Here is a 23,209-nt window from a genome sequence, read left to right as displayed (position 1 = left end):
AACAAAAAAATCAAAACCAAACTAAAAATAAAACAAAACAACAAAAAAAGCCCACCTAGATTGTGTTTTCAAAGGGATATTCTTTTTAAAATGCTAAATTCACTTTGAATAATAATATCACATTTATTTTATCACTTTTTATTTGGAACCTACTATCCACAAAGGTTAAAGAATTATTATAGTACCTGATTAATTACACCTGGAAACTGTGTGTGAGTGGGTTGTAATATTTTTAAAGATCTCTTACTTGGTTTTATAAGCACTCTCCAAGCAAGCTATAACCTTGATAATTTTTTACTTAGCTTGATGTTTATGTTCTTTATGTTCATCACTGCTTAGGTCCCTCAGGGGTCCTGCGGAGAGATACCGAGGACTTTATAGTTCCGAACCTTTTCAAGGCCTTCTTATCATATATAGGCAGAGTTTGACTCTCGGTGTCAATTCAATAGCCACTCACAGAATGCCTACAGCGCAGATAACTCTGACTCGGGGTGCTGAGACAGTGAGGCCAGCTTCCGGCTCACAGGGAGCCCATTCAGTTGCTGAGCATCCATGCCTCTTTGGACTACCTTGGGTCTTTCTTTATCCTCTCATACTTGAAATGCTGTTTGAAAGGAAGCTTTAGATAACATCCTAGAATTCACGGACTTGACAACACTGGAAATAGGGTTTGCTTAAAACATTTATTGTAAGGGAAACCTCATCTGTCAGCTTTATAGTTTAGCAAATAAACTCACGGAGAAACTGAGATGCTAAGAGGGGCCGACAGAGTTTCCAACCAGGGAACCCGGGGCAGTGTTACAAGTTCCTGGCTAGCCTGGTCTACAGAGTGAGACTCTTTAAGAAAGTGGTGGGATAGTTGTGAAGGTAGTAACATGGTCTTAGTTTCGAGTTTATGTACATTTACCTGTAGATATATGTTCGTGTGTGTCAGTTAGAAAATCCTAAACCAGCTTTCTTTTTGCTCTTCTATCTCAGTGTCCTTAATTAATGTTACTTAATACAAAGCACAGAGATAATATTGTCAAGAATTAAGTGTTCAAATTCATTGATAAATAACAAAAACCACTTTAAATTTCTTTCTTTCCTTTTTTTTTTTTTTGCTTTTTTGTTTGTTTGTTTTTGTTTTTTAGGGGTGGGGCTGGGGAAAATTCTAGTTCTAGTTGTCAAAGGAAGTGAAATTTGGAGAGCAAATGTGATCAAAGCTTTGAAATGCTAAGTGTATTCAGTAAATAAACTGACTAAAGGGATGTGAAAATTAAAACATTCAGTTTATCACCAAGACTGTGGCCTCAAAATATTTTCAAATTGTCTCTGTAAATGTGTTGTAAAGGAATTTAAATACTAGCAGATATAGTTGATTCCCCATGAAGTTGCAAGATGGGAGGACCCCAACCATCATCCTCTGGAAGCTTGTGTCCACGCAGGTTCTGGTGAGGTGTTTCCCAGGAGTTCTGGGTTTAGCCAGTGCTCATGGTTTAATTAAGAAGGCTTGTATGCATATGTGTGGAACAATTTGATGTTACTGTTTTCCTCCAAATGTTTCTAAATATTAAAAGTTTTATTTTGACAGATATTGAGTGGGACTGTTCAATTTTCCTATTTCACAGTCCTCACTGTGTCACTGTCTTGACTGACATTCTGTACGTTTATGGTTTTGCCAATTTGGGAAAGATTTGCGATCTTTTTCGTTATCTTTACAACCTTGTTTTCTTTCTTCTCTGCAGATAGCTTAGTGGCACCTGGGTTGGATGTATCACGGGGTCACCATCAGTGTGCTATGTTCTTTACCTTTAACTTCCCATCTGTGTTCTCTTGGTTGTTCTAGTTTGAGTAGTTTCATCATCTGACTTTATTTTTTTTAATTAATTATTTTATTTGTTTACATCCCAAATGTTGTTCTATCTGTCCCCACTCCCAGAGCTCTTTACTCCTTTCCTCCTCCCATTCAGTCTCTGAGAGGGTGCCCCCTGTACACCCACCCCCACCCCTGCATCTTCCTTCCCTGGGCATCAAGTACAGGGTTAGGCACATCTCCCACTGGGGCCAGACAAGGCAGTCCTCTGCTACATATATGCCCTGGGTCTCAGACAAGCCCATGTATGCTCTTTGGTTGGTGGCTTAGTCTCTGGGAGCTGCCAAGGGTCCAGGTTAATGACATTGTTGGTCTTCCTATGGGATTTTTAACCTCTTCAGCTCCTTCAGTCCTTCCCCTAGCTCTTCCATAAGGGTCCCCACCTCTGTCCAATGGTTTGCTGTAAGCACTTGCATCTGTCTCAGTCAGCTACTGATAGATCCTCTCACAGGACAGCCATGCTAGGTTCCTGTCTGTAAGTGACTTTAAATCCACTATCTTTTAAAGTACTGTATACTAAGTTTATCTAGTAAGCATTAATTTATGTTGATAATTTCAATGGTATTGTTTTGATTTATTTCAAATTCTATTTAAAAATTTTAATTTAATTGTGTGTGTGTGTGTGTGTGTGTGTGTGTGTGTGTGTAAGTTAGCATAAAACCTAATGGGTTTCATCACATCAGCTCTGACCTCAGAGGAGATCAGAGAGGGTTTATGCAATGTATACATTTTCAAAGCCTTAACTGATAGTCACAAAACACTCATTTACACAGAGCTAGGTAGTAATATGACTAGCAAGTGCTAAATGGAGCCAAAGATTGTTTGCCTCTGGACCTGTAGCATCCAATTATAATGGCGAAGACCTGATCATTGGTGTGGCTTGGAGAATGCTGTATGCAGCTGTGAGGAATTTTGTGTGGAACGTGGGTTTACAGCATCTTTGCCTACATTCATAAACCCCTGTTTTGCTCATCCTGTCCTGTACCCTGTCATGCTGTTCTTTGTGTGGTCCCCACTTGCAGCTGGTTCTGTCCAGTGTGTTCCCCATTCACTGCCCTCTCCAGTTTTTTCCTTCCTTAATATCTCTTCCTCTCCTCTTCCTCTCTCATGATTACCTTTTAAGTTCTGAACATACTAACACACATGTAAAAGCACTCACAGTTTAGATTGTGCCTTTGAGAGAAAACATAAACATTGTCTATCTGAATGTAGCTTATTCTAGAATATAGTGAATTGCAATTGCTCTTATTTTCCTGCAAATGTCATAATTTCAATTAATTTTATATCTACATAAAGTTAGATTGTATATATGTTCTCTCTCTCTCTCTCTCTCTCTCTCTCTGTGTGTGTGTGTGTGTGTGTGTGTGTGTGTGTNCTCTCTCTCTCTCTCTCTCTCTCTGTGTGTGTGTGTGTGTGTGTGTGTGTGTGTGTGTTTGTGTGTGTGTGTATGTTTTAAATGCATTCATCTGTTGCTGGTCAAGTATGGTGGCTTCATTTTTTGGATTTTGTGATTTTTCTTTCAACAAACATTATCTTACAAACTTTTATGTTTTTTAAATTTTGTTCTATTATAATTAGATACTGCTTGTTAAGTTGTGTTTAGAGTCATGATAGCTGCTTTAAAATCTTTGTCAGAAAATAGCAATATCTGATTCTGATTTATGTTGGTTCCTTGGTTACTCTCTTCACTAAAATTATGATTTTCCTAGTGTTTGTTATGGCCAGTGTATTAGTTCCTTAGTACTTTAACAAAAATACTGAACAAAAGAACAAAAGCAACTTGAGGAAGAGAGTGTTTGACTTACAGCTCCAGGGAATATTGTGCATCACTACAGGTAAACACTGGTATTAGGAACAGATGGCAACTGGCACATTGAACCCCAATCAAAGTCAGAGAAGTGCTCAGTTGCCTTTCTCCCTTTTACTCAGCACAGGACTTCCGCCTAAGGAATGGCGACACCCACAATAGATATGGCTCTTCTTGTCTCTACTGACATCATCTAATTCCTAAGAGTCATGTGCTGAGCTTTATCTCCTAGGTGACTCTAAATCCTATCAAGAGTATAAAATTGGTAAGAATAGCAATAAGTGACTAGTTAGTGAATTTTTACTCAGGAATCTGTTACATCAAGGCTGGATGCCATAAGAATAGAAGATCACTTCTAGGTGATATGTTTCCTGAAGTGCGGTTATGGTGTGGCAGGAGGAGGTGGCTTAGCAGACCCATGCTGAAGCATCCCCTCATGCCCTGAGGTACCAGTCATAATATAAAATGAAGTTTATTTGAGGGCATGGAAAGGGGGCAGAGAAAGAGAGGGTCAGAGAAGGAGAGGGAGAAGAAGGAGGAGCCGGAGCCGGAACAGAGGACTGCAGAGAGAGGGGGAAACAGGAAAAAGAAAGAGAGCAGAGAAAGGGTCAGAGAGCACAGGATAGGCCAAACAGTCTTTTTATAGCTAGGTACCTACCTGGCTGTTGCTAGGTAACTGTGGGCAGAGCTTAGAAGAAATGTTAACATGCTAACACTAGGTACATCCAGCATGTTTAAGGGTAACAATCAGATCGTGGTCTGCAGTTAAATTTTAGGTAAGCTTCACGAAAGAGTTCAGTTTTTGTCAGGCTTTGTGGTATTATCTGGTCCAATGGACTTATTCAGTTCATGAATGGACATTAATTCCTACGTTAGACTTGTGACTTTAGGAAGCAGATATTGCCCAGGCGAGACTTCACAGTGGTGAAGGTAAGGAACTGCACTCCAGCTTTGTACTGATTATTTCTCTGTTTCTAATGAAACAAGTCACAGAATACAGTGGGGATTTATTTGTTTTCTGTGACTGGTTGTCAGTGAGAAAACTCTTAGCTCTCTCTTGCTTGATTCTAGATTTTATTGCTTTTCTTAATGAAGTACATAGTAAACTTTCATTTTTCCTCCCAACTGAGTGAAAATGTACAAAATTCTGTAACATTCTAGGAGACGCTCTAGAAGTCTTTGTAGGAGAAAAGTGATTTTAACCTAAGAATTTATTACCATAATACACTATCCAGTCAGAGCAAATATAAGCAGCAGGTAAAACTTGGGTACTTTTCAGCTAAATGTCAGCTCTGGTGTAAATAATGTTCAGTAAGTGTCTCTATGGTAGGGACTTTTTTAATATACAGAAATTATTTGTTGGTGTCTTGCAAGATTTCTAGCAGTTTCTGTTCCACAGATGTATGTCATTCATTTTCATAGTAGTTTTGCCAATATTATTCATTCTATAAAATGAATGTAAAGAAAAACCATTTTTATCACCATCAATTTCTTCCTCACTGAAATTTTTTTACAGAATTTGACCACATAATAAAATGGTTATTTCTTCAGTGATTAAGTAACTCCTAATTATTCTACATTTTTAAATATAGATACTTGAAATATTCTATACTATATCTCAGGTGGCAAAAATTGAATGTAATGTTAAATAAAATATCCGTTGTATTGTGTCAAAAATCTATGTTTTATATATGGTCATGGTGTGGTATGTTATTCACATTTTCAATATTTTCTCTTTCCAGCTTTGAGGGACAATCGGATCGAACTGGTTCGGGCTTCCTGGCATGAGCTGAGCATCAGTGTCAGTGATGTGTCTCTCTCGGATGAAGGACAGTACACCTGCTCCTTATTTACAATGCCTGTCAAAACTTCCAAGGCCTATCTCACTGTCCTGGGTAAGTGCTAGACACTAACACTCACCGTGGAATCACACTCCCAGAAAAGTGTGCCCTGCTGCAGCATGGTTCAATCAGAAAATATTTATTGCACATCAAATCAATAGACATAATTTAATTTATTGCTGCCTCCCAGAAAAAACACCTTTAGGAATCACTTAATTGCTTTAATTTCAGAAATGGACAAAGGCAGATACAAAGGTTAGAGTGAATGGCACAATGCATGATGTGCATTAAATTTATTCTTCTTCCAATTAATTTTATACCAAGGTCATGTATATGCAGTGTGATTTGAAGCCTTTTCAAAAGTGATCGAATACTGAGCACAATGATTCTTCCTTATGTGCAAAGGATGTTCTTTATCTTATTGTCTAAGTCACTGATGGGGGCCTCCCCTAATAACCCATGGCTTTCAAAAACGACCTCTTTTTCTTTCTTTTTTTTTTTTTTTTTTTTTTTTTTTTTTAAACTCTAGTGCATTTAAATGGCCCCGACTTTTCCATGTGTCTCTATTTAAAAGAAGAAAAATGTGTATTTTCTAGACCTGTAAATGAAGTACGTAATGTCACTTGTGCATGCAGCTTGTAGCTTCCTTGTGCTTTTATCCTCTAAGTATCAGGCCATTTTCCAAAAGGTTAAAATGACATTAAAAAAGCAACGCCTTCGTAGAGATTCAGAGGCAATAAAGCCTCAGCTCAGAGCCCATCGACTCCACAGGGCCCTAGTCAGCTGAAATTGCTGCAGTTCATTGAAACGCACCTGTGTACTGAACAAGTTGGAGAAATTTAAAGATTGATTTTTTTTTTTTTTCTTTTTGCCCCTAGCTTGCCTTCCTTTTCAGATAGATAAAGGCACAGCATTGCATTTAAAATAGCCAATGCATAGCATCCTTTTGGGTAGGAATATTAAAGTTAATCCAGCTAGCGAATTGGTTCTGTGCTTGGGATGTGAAATACGTTTCATTGCAAGTCCCTCTGGAACTATTTCATAAAAATCTTCACAAGTTTGCCGTTAAGGACAAGATACATCCACTAAAGTGGAATGTTCCAAGATAACAATTGCCTAAGGTTAATGCATTGTTCTGTAAAGCCAACTCAAGACTCACAAAATAAATGACTACAGAGTGCAGTTTATTAAATTGCAGTATGACATTGATTTTTTTTTTTTTTTTCTTTAACGGGTTTGGAGGTGAGCCCACACAGACCAACTAGCTAGTTAAGAGAAGTACGCTTTTTTTCTAGTTTATCTTCCTTGTCATTTATCTTTGTATATTACATACTGGAACTTTCTAATATTCTTGCCTTTTAAAATCCTCAGAAATTAAGTTAAAATACTAAAATAAGGACAACTTCCAGGCACATTTATTGCAGAATAATGGTACATGATATTCAACAAACTCCCAAGAAAATAGTTGAATAAGATAGGATAGGAAATGTGTGTGTTTTTTTCAGACTGTGGGGATGGCTCTGCAGGTAAAAGCACTTCGTGCAGAAGCCAGATGAGCTGATTTCAGACACTTGGTACCCACATAAAAATCTGGTGAGATAGCACGGGTCTTTTCCCCTAGCATTACTGCAGTTAAATAGGAGGCAATGATGGAGAATTCTTAGGATGTTTGTGAACCAGCTATCCTGGAGTTGCCATCACAGTGACTGAGAACAGGAAAGTGACAAGCCTCAAATAAGGTAGAAGGTGAAGAACAGCTCAAGAGTTTTCCTGTGACTTCTACATGCTAGCCGTGGCATTCGTACAGCTGTCCACAGCTGCTACCAATTCACTCACAGGCATACATGTGTGATACAATCAAATACAATAAAAATCTATTTTAAATGTACAACATTATGTTTTTAAATCACTCACAAATATTTTTAAAGCATTAATTATCTGCATGAGGTGATTTGAAATAGAGCAAAGTAGCAATAGTTAAAATAGTAGGTAGATATCATGATTCTCCAAACACAATTGAGTTTCTAATGAAAAATATTGAGATGAATTCTCTACTTTAAAAGAATCAAAAGCCAGTATGGATATAAGCATACATGACTCCCTTATTCAAAATCTAATTTTCTTGAATAAAATACAGGGAATATAAATTAGATAAATCATAATGTTGACAAAATAGAAATATGTTTTATGAATATTTTCCTTAATGCAGTTTACCTTCTAGATTGTCACACTGGAAAATCACATGTATTTGAATTGTTTCTTAAACCTTACAAAGACTATTTTTGCAGGTGAAATTTTATAATTTTTATTTAAAAACTACTTTGAATTGTGTAAAATTTAAAACTCTTTCTGGGCACTGTGTATAAATATTCTCTATATCCAAAAAAGGCTTATTTTAGAATACAAACATTTAGGTCTTCACTGAAGATTGACACTCTTTTCCTTATTAAATTCTAGGTGTTCCGGAGAAGCCTCAGATTAGTGGATTTTCATCACCAGTCATGGAGGGAGACCTGATGCAGCTGACTTGTAAGACGTCGGGCAGTAAGCCTGCAGCTGATATAAGATGGTTCAAAAATGACAAAGAAATCAAAGGTAAAGCATAGGCAAGTGCCTAGTCAACATTAATGAAACTGTTACGCTGGGTCAAAAGAGAGCATTTACTCTATGTTTCAGACCACACTATTACTTAATATTCAATTTCATTTCAATGAGATTTAATAATTTCTTATTATATAGTTTCACAAAATATATTAATCTTCACTACAAGACAGCAAGATGCCTCAATATATATAAAGGTCTGATGCCAAGCCTGCCAACTGGGGTTCGATCCCAGGAATCCACCTGATGGAATGAGAGAACCCACCCCTGCAGGTTTTTCTCATATATGTACACATGCATACATGCAAAGCTGAAATACATACAAACTAACTAAATAAAAATCTTTAATATAACTACTGTGTACTTCATTATATATATATATATATATATATATATATATATATATATATATATAAAATTCCCAATTGTAGAACTAAAAATATAAGCTTCTAAGAAGACAAGACTAGAAAAGAAGTTAAAGGAAGGGTAAAAAAATTATAGATTGATATTTGAAGACATAGAGTAGTAAACAAACCACTAATTCAATGCTCATAGATTTAGTAGATATTGTAATCAAGAAGATGATATGAGTTATTTCTTTATTTTTTAGACTTTTGGGATTATAATATCTTGAAAGAAAAACCTACACATTATAAATTTAATTTCTAATGATTCTCAATAATGTGAGCAAAGTGGTTTGTTTCAGTAAAAATCCACAATAATTTAGAGGTTTTTGTACTGACTCCAGGCTTTCTCTGGCACACAAAACATGCATAAACTAAGGTTTTCACAGAAGGAAAATTCCAATAGGAAATTGCTAGTATATGATGGATTAAGTAGTTCATCCTAGTATGATTGGTGTGTCTTGAATATCATATGAAGAAGATGTTAGACCTGGTGTCACCTATACGTTAGTAATCAGTTGTGCAGTGGTGATTGTAATTTGAGAGTTAGATGATAGTTATTTGTGGCAGCTACTCAAACAACTTGCCTATTGCATGTAATGATATAAATTTTGGCCTAATTTTCTATACTACATGCTATGCCAACCACTCTAATTACTTTTACATGCAGTTCTTATCTTGTATCCAATTATTTGATTCTTAGTAGTGAAAACTCATCATGGCATGTGGGTTTGCTTATCATAGCAAGATTATGATATATAAAATTGCTGTCATGTGTATTTTATCTTATTTTCTACATGTATACTCTCCTAATAGCATCTTATCAATAATTTTAACCTTACTAACCATCTTAAGTTCTATTTATAAGATTAACCAGTAGTATAACATAATATTAAAATTGGACACTTTACCATTTTAAAGTTAATATTCAGCTTGCTATGTACCCTGAATCTTGTATTTCAGCAGACTCAATAATGTCCACCCTAATACTGACTTTAAAATATATGTAGTAGATTTTTCTGAACTTAGTCAGATTTTTCTAAGTTAATCTTTCATTCTGCCTCCCTGGTAATCTGACTGTGACAAGCATTCGTTTCAGTCAGTTTTATGTTAGACACTTCTAATGGAAAGTCCTATACTGCAGGATATATAAAAAATTCCTTCTTCAGCTTAAAGAAATATTCTAGGCAGAAATATACTGTTAAGCCTCACAGTAGATGTTTTCCATGAAAGACTTGGTTTAGGATCGCAAGAATTTCTTAAATGTGTTATGTCAATGATTTTGAAAGGACTTTTTATTTGTATTTAGGTATATGTGTATGTCCATGTTCATGTGCATGTTCTTATGAACATACATGTGTATGTATGTATTTGTGGGGATTGTAAAATATGCATATTAGGATGTCTGTGGAGACTGGAATAGGATGTCAGAGTTATAGGTAGTTGTGACTTTCTGGTGTGTATGCTGGGAACTGAAGCTAGGTCCTCTGAAAGAGGTCTTTTAAAGGGTGAACCATTCCTCCATCCCAGTGAATTGTTTTTATAACTGGCATCTTTTCCCTAACCTTAACATAGTGAACTAGTTTGTTGAATACATGTTTTTAGTATTTTCTCCATGTTCCAAGGATTAGACTTCTCTGACTCCCCAGGCTAGTTAAAGAGTTAACACACTGGATAGTTCATTAAGATTGACTGACTGTACTTAACATTGTAACCTCATAAAGAAAAGTAATATTTTAAATTTTCCAATAGATTTGTTTCTAACAAATCTGGCTTTCCCTTTGAATATCAAGTGTCAAGCAAAACTGAAGATACGCGAAGGGAGGTGGTATCCTATTCTGTATTCTGAAGTTACGAATCTTCTTTCCCTTATGCTCTCCAATGCAATAACAGTTTATTGAACTATTATGACATCCCCCCCCTTCACAGACACACTTTAATTCATCTATACATCATTTTGTTTGTTTACAACTCCTGTGCATGCCTAGGCCATTTGCCTTACCAACAAGATGGTGAGCTTCCTGAGTGTTGTAAACTTCCCTTTGAGAGGCATCCATGTAAAGAAGATGAGTGTAGTACTCTGCACAGCGCGGATATTCATTTTGCCTGCTGTCCTCTGAATTTGCTAAGTGCTATTTTACAGAACAGTTATTTTAGCCCACACTACATGCGGCAAGGAGTGGTCCATCATCATCGTGCACTACCTTATCTTTCCAGAGATAAAAACGTATGACTTCCATTACTGCCTGGCAGAATTTTATACAGCATTACTTGCAACTTTGAACACTCATTAGTGTACCACAGATGGGAAAGTGAAGCTACTAGAATTCAATCCAATGGAGTTCAGTAAGAGTTTTCTAATATGCCTCAGCATCCCAGTATGTCAGGGCATATGAAAGAAGTGTCACATGAAGAATCCAAGACCCTTAACCTGGAGATGTTTAAGGTGACATCGGTTATTAAAATAATCATTATTAGGATTTTTTTTCTATAAAGATGAATGTGTATAAAAATAAGTATCTTTCATAGATTACCTGACATATATATTTGTGTGAGTGAGTGTGTGTGTGTGTGTGTGTGTGTGTGTGTGTGTGTGTGTATGTTTTTTTCTAGAGAATTTTCTAGGAATTTTTTTTCTAGAGAGCTTTACTTAATTACATCTATCTACAGAGGACTTCATTCATTTAGACAACAGCATAAGTATCAATTACTTGTGTTGAAGTCCTTCATTTTTGAGATTTTTGTCTTCTCATCTAAAATTGCTATAATAATATCTCCTTGATACTTCTGCAGATAACACACAAGAAATTCCTGCCAGGTATAAAAATCACTAAGTATATTTTAGATTTTCATCATTTTTGTTATTTTTTATAATTAACAAATAATGATTGTTAAGGTATGAGAATCTCTAAATTAAAATTATAAACAATACAGGAAGAAAAGAGGTTCATTAGTACATTCTTGAATGATAGATGATTATATAAACCTGCGTTCTCCCAGGCTCAGATACATGAATTAGCTGTTGTGTTTGTGCCAAGGTAGCAGATACTGGTCCTATTTATGGAAAATCAAAACCCTCAGGTGTTCATTCATAAGCGGGCATTTGGTAAATAAAATCAAACCACTGAATAAATAGATCTTAATAAATCTATCACTAGAATTGGAGCTAGGAGTAACTTATAGGACATTCTACAGAAAGGGATTTAACTTATCCCTGTAGTTAAGGTAAGTGCTTCAAATACTGATGAAATTTTATAGAGGATATGCTTAGGCAAGACAACCAAGGAGGTAGGATTCAGATGTGCTTTGACACTCTTCTACTCTAGACAAGGGAGTTAGGAATGTATTCTCTGTGCAGTACTGAAATTTATCTTTTTCTAAAAGCTTTCAGCAGTAGAATGAAACCATCATGATTCCATCTCGCTCTGGATTCTCTGCCCCTCCAGGCATCGACTCAGACACCCTTTTGGTGCCCCTGGGCAGCACTACATCCAAACCACAGGTGTTCACTGCAGCCTTTAATCTTCTAGGAAGTAAGGAAGTCTGAGTCTCTGCCATTTACTGTGCAAAAGGATGTGCACTGCCTTCCTAAATCATTCAGCGCCCTGAGAGCTGGCAGCTGCATTAAAGTTTTCATTCTATTTATATGCTTGGTAATTTGCAGTTTGAGCATTTCTTATTACCAAATCTTGAGATTTTTCTTTTCTGGATAACTAGCTTTTACTTTAACGCATTAAGCAAAATTTGTGATAACCCTCAAGGACCCAGCATCCTTATATCACCTCTCTCCTTATGTGTAGAAGGAAATCCTGAATTTAAAGTGAGGTGGCTGTTGTGATAACTTTGCCTTATATGGTAAAAGAAATCCAGCAGACATAGCCATAGGTGCCTTTTGCACTATTATAAAGGAAACTATCCAAAGTGAATCTGGCATGCATAATAAGATAAGGTCTTTAAAAGAAAAAGGGTCAGGAAGATATTTTTCTGTCAGTCTTGAGGAAAATCTATACCTGTTTAAATAGTTTGTAGGAACTATATGCTAGAGAACTGTTAGTAAATTCTAGTAGCATAGATATATCCCTAAGAAAACTGAATCCTCAGATGAACAGAATAAGAAAAAAAAATGAACTTCTGACCACCAATGACACCAACTTGAAGAAGTCTATGAAGCTTATAAGGGAACTTTAGGCTTCCAGGAAGACTTTGATTTAGTAATTGGAAAACCAGACTGAGCTTCATAACCCACAGGAGAGCAAATGTGTTTCATTTTCATTCACTAAGTTTGTGGTAATTTATTGTACTTCAGGAGAGGAAACAGATCCAGAAGAGATGGTATTCTGAGATTTAGCCCTGGAATTTAAGGTTTGAAGAAGGAATTGGAATGCTAGAAGAGTAGGAGATATTTCAGGCATGAAATGACAATGTCCTAAAGAGTTAACAGTGGAATAATTTTTATAGTGATAGCAGTCACTCACTTCCTGTTCCTCCTTTACAGAGTTCTTCCCCTCATCAAAAGATAAGACACATTTCCAAGAACTCTACCTAGTAGAAAACTGAGGATGAAGGTTACAAACTCAAGAATGCTGAATTTCTTGGGCAATAAGCATTTGCCCTTAAAACAAGAACAACATTAAAAATTAGTTCAATGATTGGTCATGTTTTAATTATTTAAAATCTGAGGTTGATTTAATTAAATTACCTGCTCATCGATGCTCGACTTTGTGGAGTGTTCTTGAACGTGGGCAGTACCTGTACCTAAACACATTCATTACAACACAACTATCCTTGTTCCATTGCCCTTCCTGCATCTCAATTTTCACCCAAAGTGTTTAAGGGGATTTTAGTTATATTTTCCTGTAAATCAAGCAAATCAAAGATAGTGTCGCAGTCAGTATTTGAATTGGCTAAATACATCCTAATTTTATTTACACATTTTAGTATTTGACCTATTATTAATTAGAAAAGTAACAGTGAACCACTTAGTGTTTTGTTCATTTAAATGTGAATATTAGATCATTTGGATTAACATAAACCCAGATTGCAGTTTGTTTCTTTGTTTTTTTAAATTCCTCAAATTTTTAAAAAAATTGCTTCCTTAAGGACAGATACAAATTCTTGCTATTTTTAACATGTCATGATTTTTAAAATAATATTAAAATACATTTACCCAATCCATAGTCTTGGACTAAATAAAAACAATATCTTAATAAGTGTTTAAGGAAGTTGAGGAGATGTTCCCCAAACCCTCATTTAGAAAACATCTTTGATTTTAATGAATTTTCTAAAAAAATAATTAATCATTTTATTTATTAGCATACCAAATGCTATCCCATTCTGGTCCCTTTCCCAGTCCCCATTCGCAGAGTTTTTGCCCCCTCCTCTTCCCCTTAAACTTTAAGAGGGCTTCTACCTTATCCCTCCACCATGGAGCACCAAGTCTCTACAGGATTAGGCATATCCTGATACCAGACAAGGCAGCCCTTTCTACCACATGTGCAGTGGGCCTAAGACCAGCCCATGCATGCTCTTTGGTTGGTGGTTCAGTCTGTGGGAGCTTCCAGAGAGACAGGTTAGTTGATATTGTTGATCTTCCTGTGGGTTTGCAATCCCCTTCAGTTCCTTCAATCCTTGCCCTAACTCTTCCATAGGGGTCCCTGACATCCATGCCATGTTTGGCTGTGGGCATCTGCTTCTGTCTCAGTCAGCTACTTAGGTAGAGCCTCTCAGAGGATAGCCATGCTAGGCACCAGTCTTCAAGCCCAACATAGCATCAGTAATAGTGTCAGGGTTTGGTGCCCCACTTGTGGGAAGGATCCCAATGTTGGGCTGGTCAATGGTAGGTCATTCCTTTAACCTTTGCTCCATTTTTGTCCCTGCATTTATCTTAGAGGGGAGCAATATATTGTGGTCTAATATATTTTAGTTGAGTTGGTGTCCCCATCCATCCACTGGGGGGGGGGTCCTATCTCTTCAGGTTCCATCTCCCAACTGTTGTGATTTTGGCTAACATCACCCACACTGAGTCCTGGGAGTCTCTTACCATCCCATGTCTCTGGGACTTCTTAGAGATTCCCTCTACTTCAAACCCCTGACAAGTGAATATCTCCATCCATTCTCCTGGCCCTATGGACCTCTGTCCTGTCTCTCCCAATACTTGATCTTGCCCCACCTCCAACCCATTATCACCTTGATCTCTCCCTACAACTGCTTGTCATGACTATTTTGGTCCCCCTTCTAAATGGGATTTAAGCATCCATACGTGGGTCTTCCTTCTTGCTTTACTTCTTTGGGTCCCTGGGGGTATATGATGGGCATTCTGTACTTTTTGGTGAATATCCATTTATCAGTGAGTACCTACCATGCATGTCCTTTTGGGTCTGGATATGAACTTTTTAAATCTGTTCTTAATGAGCTATTATCTAAAATTAAATCAAAATGCACTTCAGTATTTTAATGTTTCTGAGAATGATGCATTAACCTACATCTTAGCAATATTCTTGGTCATGTAATTACTTTCCTTTCCTCTTTATTTCTTCATTTCTCAATCAAACTTATATACAGGATCAACTTTGAGAGATGATGGGTTATGCATTCAATGTCACATTGATTTCACAGTCTGCCTTTCATATTATGATTCAGTCAACACTGGTTACCTCAATATCCTAATTTGAATAAAATATTAGGTTGTGAGCCAGAGATTGTGCCTTTATAAAGAAAAAAGAGGAAGATAAATAAGAACATTTTTGTATCATTTGCATTAAGTATATACAGATTAATTTAAAGTATTATCATTTCAACTACCAGACTAAACATCATAATTTGTTAATTTTAGGTTGTTTGACAGGCACACATTCACAATCATTAGGAAGATACTCAGCTATTATCAAAAGTGACTGTTCTGATTTCTAGTGTTCAAATTATTATTATTTTTCCCTGAGTTACCCTTTGGAGGTTGTCAGATCATTTGCATAATCTTAGATAATAAAGTTATTCCATTACATTCTATAAGTTAAGCTTTCATTTAAATACTGAAGTAGTTGTATCTTTATAACGTGTTTGTTGTTTCTGGCAGCTGTGATATTTCAGTCTCACTGGTTAACTATTCTCTTTCTTAAAAAATATATATTCTTTTTCCTTTGACTACAGTTAGTTTTGGTGATAACTTTTTTACTGAATTTCAAATATTGTTAGTTTTACCTTTTACACTAGTGAATATTACAAATCCTCTTTTACTTTTTATTTAAAATATGTTTTATTAATTAAAGTAAAGAATCTTAAGCTTTCTTCTGGCAATTAATTAACTTCCAAAGAGTCTTTCACTATGTCCTTTCAATTTTCCTAGTTTGGCCTGGTACAGTCTTTCTCTAAGTTTTAATTTATTCTTCAATACTGATTTAAAATACTGCTGGGCACTCAGTAGTATAACCTAAGTCTTACATAGCAGCCCATATCTCAGCCCCTTGCAATATTCCACTCATCTTTCAGATGGCCTTTGCCCCAGGCTCAGTAACTTCAGATATTGTGACAAGGACTTACTCTGTTGTTAACAAGAGGTCTTAAAAGCATGTAGTACTCTCTGAACATCCCTCTTCTTTGATCACATGCTTGTAAAGGTGACTTGGCAATGCCAGAAGCTTCAAATCTCTAACTCATACCCCAGCCAGTTCAGCATAGATCCCTTCCATGGGTGACATCCTGCCAAGCTTTTACCTCACAAACATGACAGGGCTCAGCTCTATTGTTTTATTCTTCATACATCTAATGCTTTAAAGATTGGTTCCAAGTGATAGGAAAATCTGGCCCTGTTACTTTAACTAGGCTAGACGCAGCAGTTGTTCTTGCCTTGTCTGGTGAAATATATAAGAGTAGCACTTTTAATAAGACAGTATTGTGATTCAATTTTGTCTGTTTGCTTATTTCCAAGACATATAATAACGGAAGGAAATGAATAAGAATGAAGTAAATCTGTCCCCACTTTGATTGACAATTTATACTTACTTTGATGGACTATTGTCTGTTTAATTTCAGCTAATTTTGAAGATTAAACATTCTGTGAATAACTGGAATTTTTATTCATTGTGAGGGACCAAAGTTCTAGCACAACTTTAATGAAACATAGAAATTGATACTTCCTTTTATAAATTATTTCTTTTATATTTGAGACTACAATAACATCATTTTCCCCTTCCCTTTCTATCTTAGTTAGGGTTTTACTGCTGTGAACAGACACCATGACCAAGGAAACTCTTATAAGGAGAACATTTTATTGGGACTAGCTAATATGTTCAGAGGTTCAGTCCAAGAGGAATAAGAGTTCTACATCTTCCTCCGAAGGCTGCTAGCAGAATACTGACTTCCAGGCATCTAGAACATGGATATTAAAGCCCACACCCACAGTGACACACCAACTCCAACAAGGACATACCTCCTAATAGTGCCACTCCCTGGCCTAAGCATATACAAACTATCATATTTCACTCCCTAGTCTCCATAGGCTTGTTCAAACATATGAGTCGATAGAGGCCACACCTAAACATACCATAATGCGCAATACATTTAGTTCAACTTCCAGAGATGTCACAGTCTATAGAAGTCTCAACAATATTAAAAGTCCAGAGTTCAAGGTCTCATCTTAGATTCATCCAGTCACTTAACTCTAATCCCCAAAGCAAGACAGGAAACCATTTGGGTAAACTCCAAACTCTGCATCTCCACATCTGATGTCAAAGCAGTCAACAGATTTCCAAGCCGTTTTTCATCTTTGTTGACTGCAGCAAACTTCTTTCTCCTGGACTGGTTCCACTCCCCATTAGCACCTTTCTTCAGCAGATAGTCCATGGCTCTGGAGTCTCAAACATCTTGGGGTCTCTAAGGCAACTTCAATAATGTAGCTTCCTGTCCAGGTCTACACATGAACTTCTGGACTTATCCAAAGGGCTTGAGTTATTTCTCCAACTCTGCCTTCTGTAGTATTCTAAGCTCAGATTGACCAATCCACTCTACTACTGCTGCTGCTCTTGGTGATCATCCCATGGTACTAACATCTCCAATACACTGAGGCCTTCCACTGAAAATAGACTTCACCAATAGCCTCTTATAGGCTCTCTTCTTGGTGTCAAGCCTCAACTCTTTGGCGTGACCTCTTCAGTCCTGGCCCATCAATTGCAACTGAGGTTACACCATCATCAATGGCCTTCCATGGCCTCTCACAGTGCCAAGCCTCAGCTGCTCTTCATGACCCCTTCATGCTTTCAAAATCAGTATCACCTGGGTGACTCTTACACATTACCAAGTACAGCTGCTGCAGGAGGTACACCCATGGCTATCTCTGGGACACAGCTTCTTTGTGCTCCCAGAAAACACTTCCCCAAAGATTTCACCTTGGTAATGCTGATCTCTTCTTAATCATGATTAATTTCTTAGCTCCAGCTAACGTGTATCAAGTTCCCCATAGTTCCTTCTATTTTCCACTCTAAAGTCAGAGCCACAGGGTCAAAGCTGATGAGTTCCAGTGCTTGAAAGAGCTGGAACATGGTCTCCTTGTTCTATTACATCATCACCAGCTTTATGTTTTCCAATTCCTTTACTGCCTAAGCTTGGCTGTCCTGGAACTTGCTCTGTAGACTGCCTTTCATCCCAGAGATCTGCATACCTGTCTCCTAAGCACTGGGATTGAAGGTGTGGGCCACTAAACATGGACGTAGATTTTTCTTTATCTAGAACTTGCTCTGTTCTAAACTGGCCTTGAACTCAGAGATATGTTTGTCTTTACCTCCTGGGATTAAAGGCTTGTACTACCATGCTTAGACCTAAATTTACCTGGGTGGGATCTTGCCACAAGATCATAACTCCCTTAATTCAATTTAATATTCCCGAATACAAGATTCAGCTCCATTTCACTTCCTGGTACCCCTTTAATACTTGAAACATATATGTTATATTTTTCCTTTCTAAGCTTCTATGCTTGTTTAAAATACTCTGAATGAGATTTAACCAGAGAACAAAGTCTATGTTGGGCATTTTTGAGTCTTCCTTTGTCAATACAATTAAATTCAGTCTCTTCATCTTAGCCACAGGCAGACTCTTCAGACAAGGGCAAAATGTAGCCACATTCTTCACCAAAATACTACAAAACAGTCTCTAGGCCACATTTTGAAATTCTTCTCCACTAAACCTCTTGAACCAAGTCTGCATAGTTCAAATTATACTCAGCAACAAAGTCTTCCATATTCCCACTGGGATAGCCCATTGAGTTCAACTTAAACCATTCCACTGCTTTCCAAAGTCCCCAAATCCACATTCCTCCAAACAAAAGTATGGTCATAGCAATACCCTGGTCCCTTGTACCAATTTCTATCTTAGCTAGGGTTTTACTGCTGTGAACAGACATCATTACCAAGGCAACTCTTATAAGAAGAATATTTAATTGGGGATGGCTTACAAGTTCAGAGTTTCAGTTCATTATCATCAAGGCAGGAACATGATAGCATCTAGGCAGGCATGGCAGGGAGACCTAAGAGTTCTACATCTTCTTCATCTCAAGGCTGCTAGAAGAATACTGACTTCCAGACAGTATAGGACTAGGATATCAAAGCCCACACCCACAGTGACACACCTACTCCAACAAGGCCCTCCCTCCTAATAGCACCACTCCTTGGCCCAAGAATATACAAATCATCAAGCTGTTCTTCCTTCAAACCCTCCCATATACCTCTCCTTGCTCTCTTTCATATTCATGAGTTCTTCTTTCATTAATTGTTGTTACAATTTACATGCACATATGTATATACATATTCATTTTAATATACATAAATACAGATAGCTCAGTCTGTATAGTGTTAATTCTCTCAAAAAAAATGCATTATTTTCATCATCCTCCAGAAGAAACAACCTTGGCTCTTATCCCTGACACTGTCTACTTTCTGGGATAAGCAGACTCTTCTATGTTATTTTGCAACCATGGCAGTTTGACTTGCTTTAACACCAAAGTCATAGAGTCAGGGGGCCATGGACATAATCCTCTGAAACCATGAGCTATGACACCCCCTACCTCCCCAAAGGCTATTCTGTTTTGTCATAATCATGAATGTCAGATTACATAGTATCTTGAATAGAGGGATGGTGATTCCAGGGCTGTTGGCTCCATCCATCCTTTCTACTGAGTTGGGAATAGGATGGAGGCAGACCCAAAACAGATTCTACCAGTTCTTTCTAAGACTTCATGGATTTTTCTAAAACTATGGCTTCAGTAATGTGGAATATGACAACAGCTAATTTTTATAGACTTTAAATATGTTTGTGTTTGTGTGCAAATTTGATGATTATTTTATACAGAAAGCCTGTTATTCTGAAAGCCATTCCTAAATATGCCTTTGGCAGTGTCATCTCATGATTTCTACTAATTTATCTTAACACAAATATATTCATCTGTTTATGCTTATTAATTCATTTGTAATAATTTACCGTTTTAAAAACAGAAACATCTATTTCTCTTATTGGTAATTTAATAGTTAAAGTTATTTTTCCTCAATAAAGATTGAAATTATCTCACCATGTCTCTTTGTAATAATGGGTAATTTTTAGATACAATTTTTTATGAATTTTACAGAGAGAAAATTGTGTGTGACTTTTAAAGATTCGATAATTGAAAGACTCTAAGATTTTGTATATTTTTAGTTTATTGTAGCATTTTTCTCCTTAATTATATTGCCAATTTCAGCCCCTTCTTTAACCTAGAGTTAAATAGTTAGACTTCTCACTTTTTTGCTTCTTTCTTGTGTGAAATTTTTAATAACCAAATGCCTCCAGGCTGGAGAGGTGGCCCTATTAATTAAGCACACTGGCAGCTCTTCCAGAAAACCTGAGTTCAGTTTCAACATTAGCTCACAGCTATCAGTATCTCCAGTCCCAGGGAATCTGATATTTCTTCTGGCCTCATTTACACCAGGCATATGTGTGGTGCATAACACACAGGCAAAACATCCATACACATAGCAAAAAATATAAAGGAAAAAATTACACCCCCCACACAAAGCAGTGATGAATTTTCAAAGTAAGAATTAACTAAAAGTTAATTTGAAATTACCTAATGAGGGTATGGAGCATTTAAATTTGATGAGGTAAAAGGACAATAGGAAGAAGACCTGTATGAACAAGAGAGATGACTGTGAATAACAAAGAATTTGCTGTACAAGTTTAAGGAGGAGATCTCAGCATCTGGAGGTAAATGAGAGTTGAAGTCAGGAAAATCACCCAAAAGCTCACTCTCTAGTTAGCTAGCTAGGCAATCCAGCAGCAAACAAGATGATTTCGTATATTACATGGAAGATGTGCCCATGATCCAAACATTATTTCAAATGTGTATTATGTTTATACACCCATTCGAACACACACACACACACACACACAAAACAAAATAAAACCCTCAAATCACCCCCCATGAATCTCTTAAAGAAGTAAACCTGACAATCATTACAGGGTAAAATGGAAAGAAACTAAAGTAAAGGGTGGACCAAGTTGGTCTAAAATAAAAGGATAATGTTTAGCAGTAACCAAAACTAAGAGAATGAAAATATATTGAAATAGAACTGTATTGCATAAATCTTGCTTATGTGCCTTTCATCTATAGATATGCCCATGTTTAATCATCTCCGAGTTTTTTGCTCTACTAATATAGAGTATGATCATTTTGTAAGTATTCCCACTAATGACATCTTCAGTTTTTCAGGAGAATGATAATTAGATTGAAGAGAGATCTACATAAAGAAAAAAAATAGCCATAAGTGGCTTCCAAATCACTCACAGACTTAGAGTGAGTAACTTACCACAGAGAAAGACAGGCTTTACCTGGCTGAGTGTGCTTATTATTTTAATTAATTCAAAAAAGTACTTAGTAACCATCTGTGATATTCCGGACAGTGTCCTCAATTTGCAATATGCAAATTATAAGACAATCTGAAAATTAGTGATGTTCAAAAAACAAAGATCATAATGGAGAAGATAATGTCACAGAAAAAGACAAAAAAAAAGTAAAACTTGAAGACAGAAGCAAAATTCAATGTCAGTGGAAGCTTCATTTGTCTACATTAAGGTATTAGTTAGTCTAATTGTGTAACCTATGTGTTCAAAAAGAAAAGGAACACAAAACTCCTGGAACCTTTTCTTGGAAGAGGCAAGTGTAAGCCCGTGTTTCGTGTGCATCTTCTTGGTGAGTGGCTTATAAGTTGCTCTGAAGTTGAACTGGTTCTTCTGATCCGTAAAGTGAATGTCATTACAACCACAGTGATCATCCCTTAAACGTAAGGAATTTGTGTACTGAGAAACCTCGTGCTCATTTAGCTCATTTTAATGCCTGCAATTGTTAGAGCTGGGCTTCTCCTCTTTTAATCATTGGCTCTTTACTTCTTGAATCATGCCTTCTCAGTACAGTGGCAAAATATGGCATCTGCAAAACCCATTATGGGATAGACAGATGTGCATGTGTATTCAAGTAAGTTTTAAGGTTTAGTTTCTTTGAATTCTTCAAGTGTTTCAATGAGGATTAAGGTATATGATGAGAGGTCTTGAAAAGCAGATAATTAGTTAACATGGTTTATACATGCTGATAAGATTAGATTTTCTTGGTCAGGTATCTCTACGGGAGAAATACTAACTACTTACAATGAAACACAGTGGAACCTGACAAGCAATGGGTGAAGAGAGCCTGGAAAGTAAACTATTATAAAGCAGGCATATAAGGCATTATGAACTTAAATTTATTGAGAATACACATGGTAGTGCAAAAAGAAACCCAGTTTTACACTTGAGAATGACATTTAGTATTTAAGACTTCTTTTGGCAACCTTTTGAGTCTAAGAGATAAGAAGTTCTAAATAAAATACTTTTTTTTTCTTAAAATTTATATCTATTTTTATCCCCTCTTCTGGAAGCTTTGCAGTTATAAATTATTGCTAAAGCAAAAACCAAGCATGATACAGCTTCATAGATTATAAATGACTAAGTCAAAATGAAGAAAGAGAAGAAAGTGACAACTGACATAAGGTCATTATAAAATATAAGTGTAAGTGTAGTGTCACTGTTTCTATAGGACTCTTTTTTAAAACAATAGTGTATTTTTAAAAAACAGTTTATGTTGAAGTAATGCTAATCTGTCTTCTCGATAATTCTTGCTTTTGATAAATCTAGCTAATAATTAAGGGATTTTTAAGTTAATATCTCCTCTAATATTTATATTTCATACTGCCTTGAAAGATGTTTACATGTATTGAATGAACTGATTAGACAAAACTTATCTGATGCAGTACTTTCATAATGTTTAAAACCATTAACTGCTTACTGGATGCTTCTAGACTGAACGATAGTTCTCAACCTTCTAAAGAACTGAAAACAATATGGATTAAAGAAATCTAACTCTGGGTTAGAATAAGAACTCTCTGGGTTCTTATTCTCATTGATAAAGTTATTTAAGAATGCCTTGAAGATGGACATGGTGGGCATACCTGTAAACAAGCACAGGAGGGAGCAGAAAGTGGATCTCTGGTTTTAAGACCAGCCTACAAAGCAAGTTTGAAATCAGCCAGAGCTACACTGAGAAAATTCTGCTTCAAAAAATAAAAATCAAAACTAGATAGATGCTAGGTAGATGATAGATGGATAGCTAGCTAGTTAGCTAGCTAGAGTAGATAGATAAGTAGATATATAG

General features: G+C 36.4%; 1 protein-coding gene across 3 annotated transcripts in view; it reads left to right on the top strand.

Moving 5' to 3' along the window:
• Cadm2 (cell adhesion molecule 2) overlaps positions 1–23,209 on the top strand; it is a 949,182-nt gene that overhangs the window by 792,262 nt on the left and 133,711 nt on the right. For all 3 annotated transcript variants that reach the window (XM_021208891.1, XM_021208892.2, XM_029544253.1), the window contains 2 exons: positions 5,405–5,557; positions 7,961–8,098. In XM_021208891.1, the coding sequence (XP_021064550.1) occupies positions 5,405–5,557; positions 7,961–8,098 (291 nt within the window). The remainder of the gene's footprint in view (positions 1–5,404; positions 5,558–7,960; positions 8,099–23,209) is intronic.

The sequence above is a fragment of the Mus pahari genome, chromosome 12, assembly GCF_900095145.1.
Source record: "Mus pahari chromosome 12, PAHARI_EIJ_v1.1, whole genome shotgun sequence".
Lineage (NCBI taxonomy): Eukaryota > Metazoa > Chordata > Mammalia > Rodentia > Muridae > Mus > Mus pahari.
This window is presented reverse-complemented; position numbering and strand designations above follow the sequence as displayed.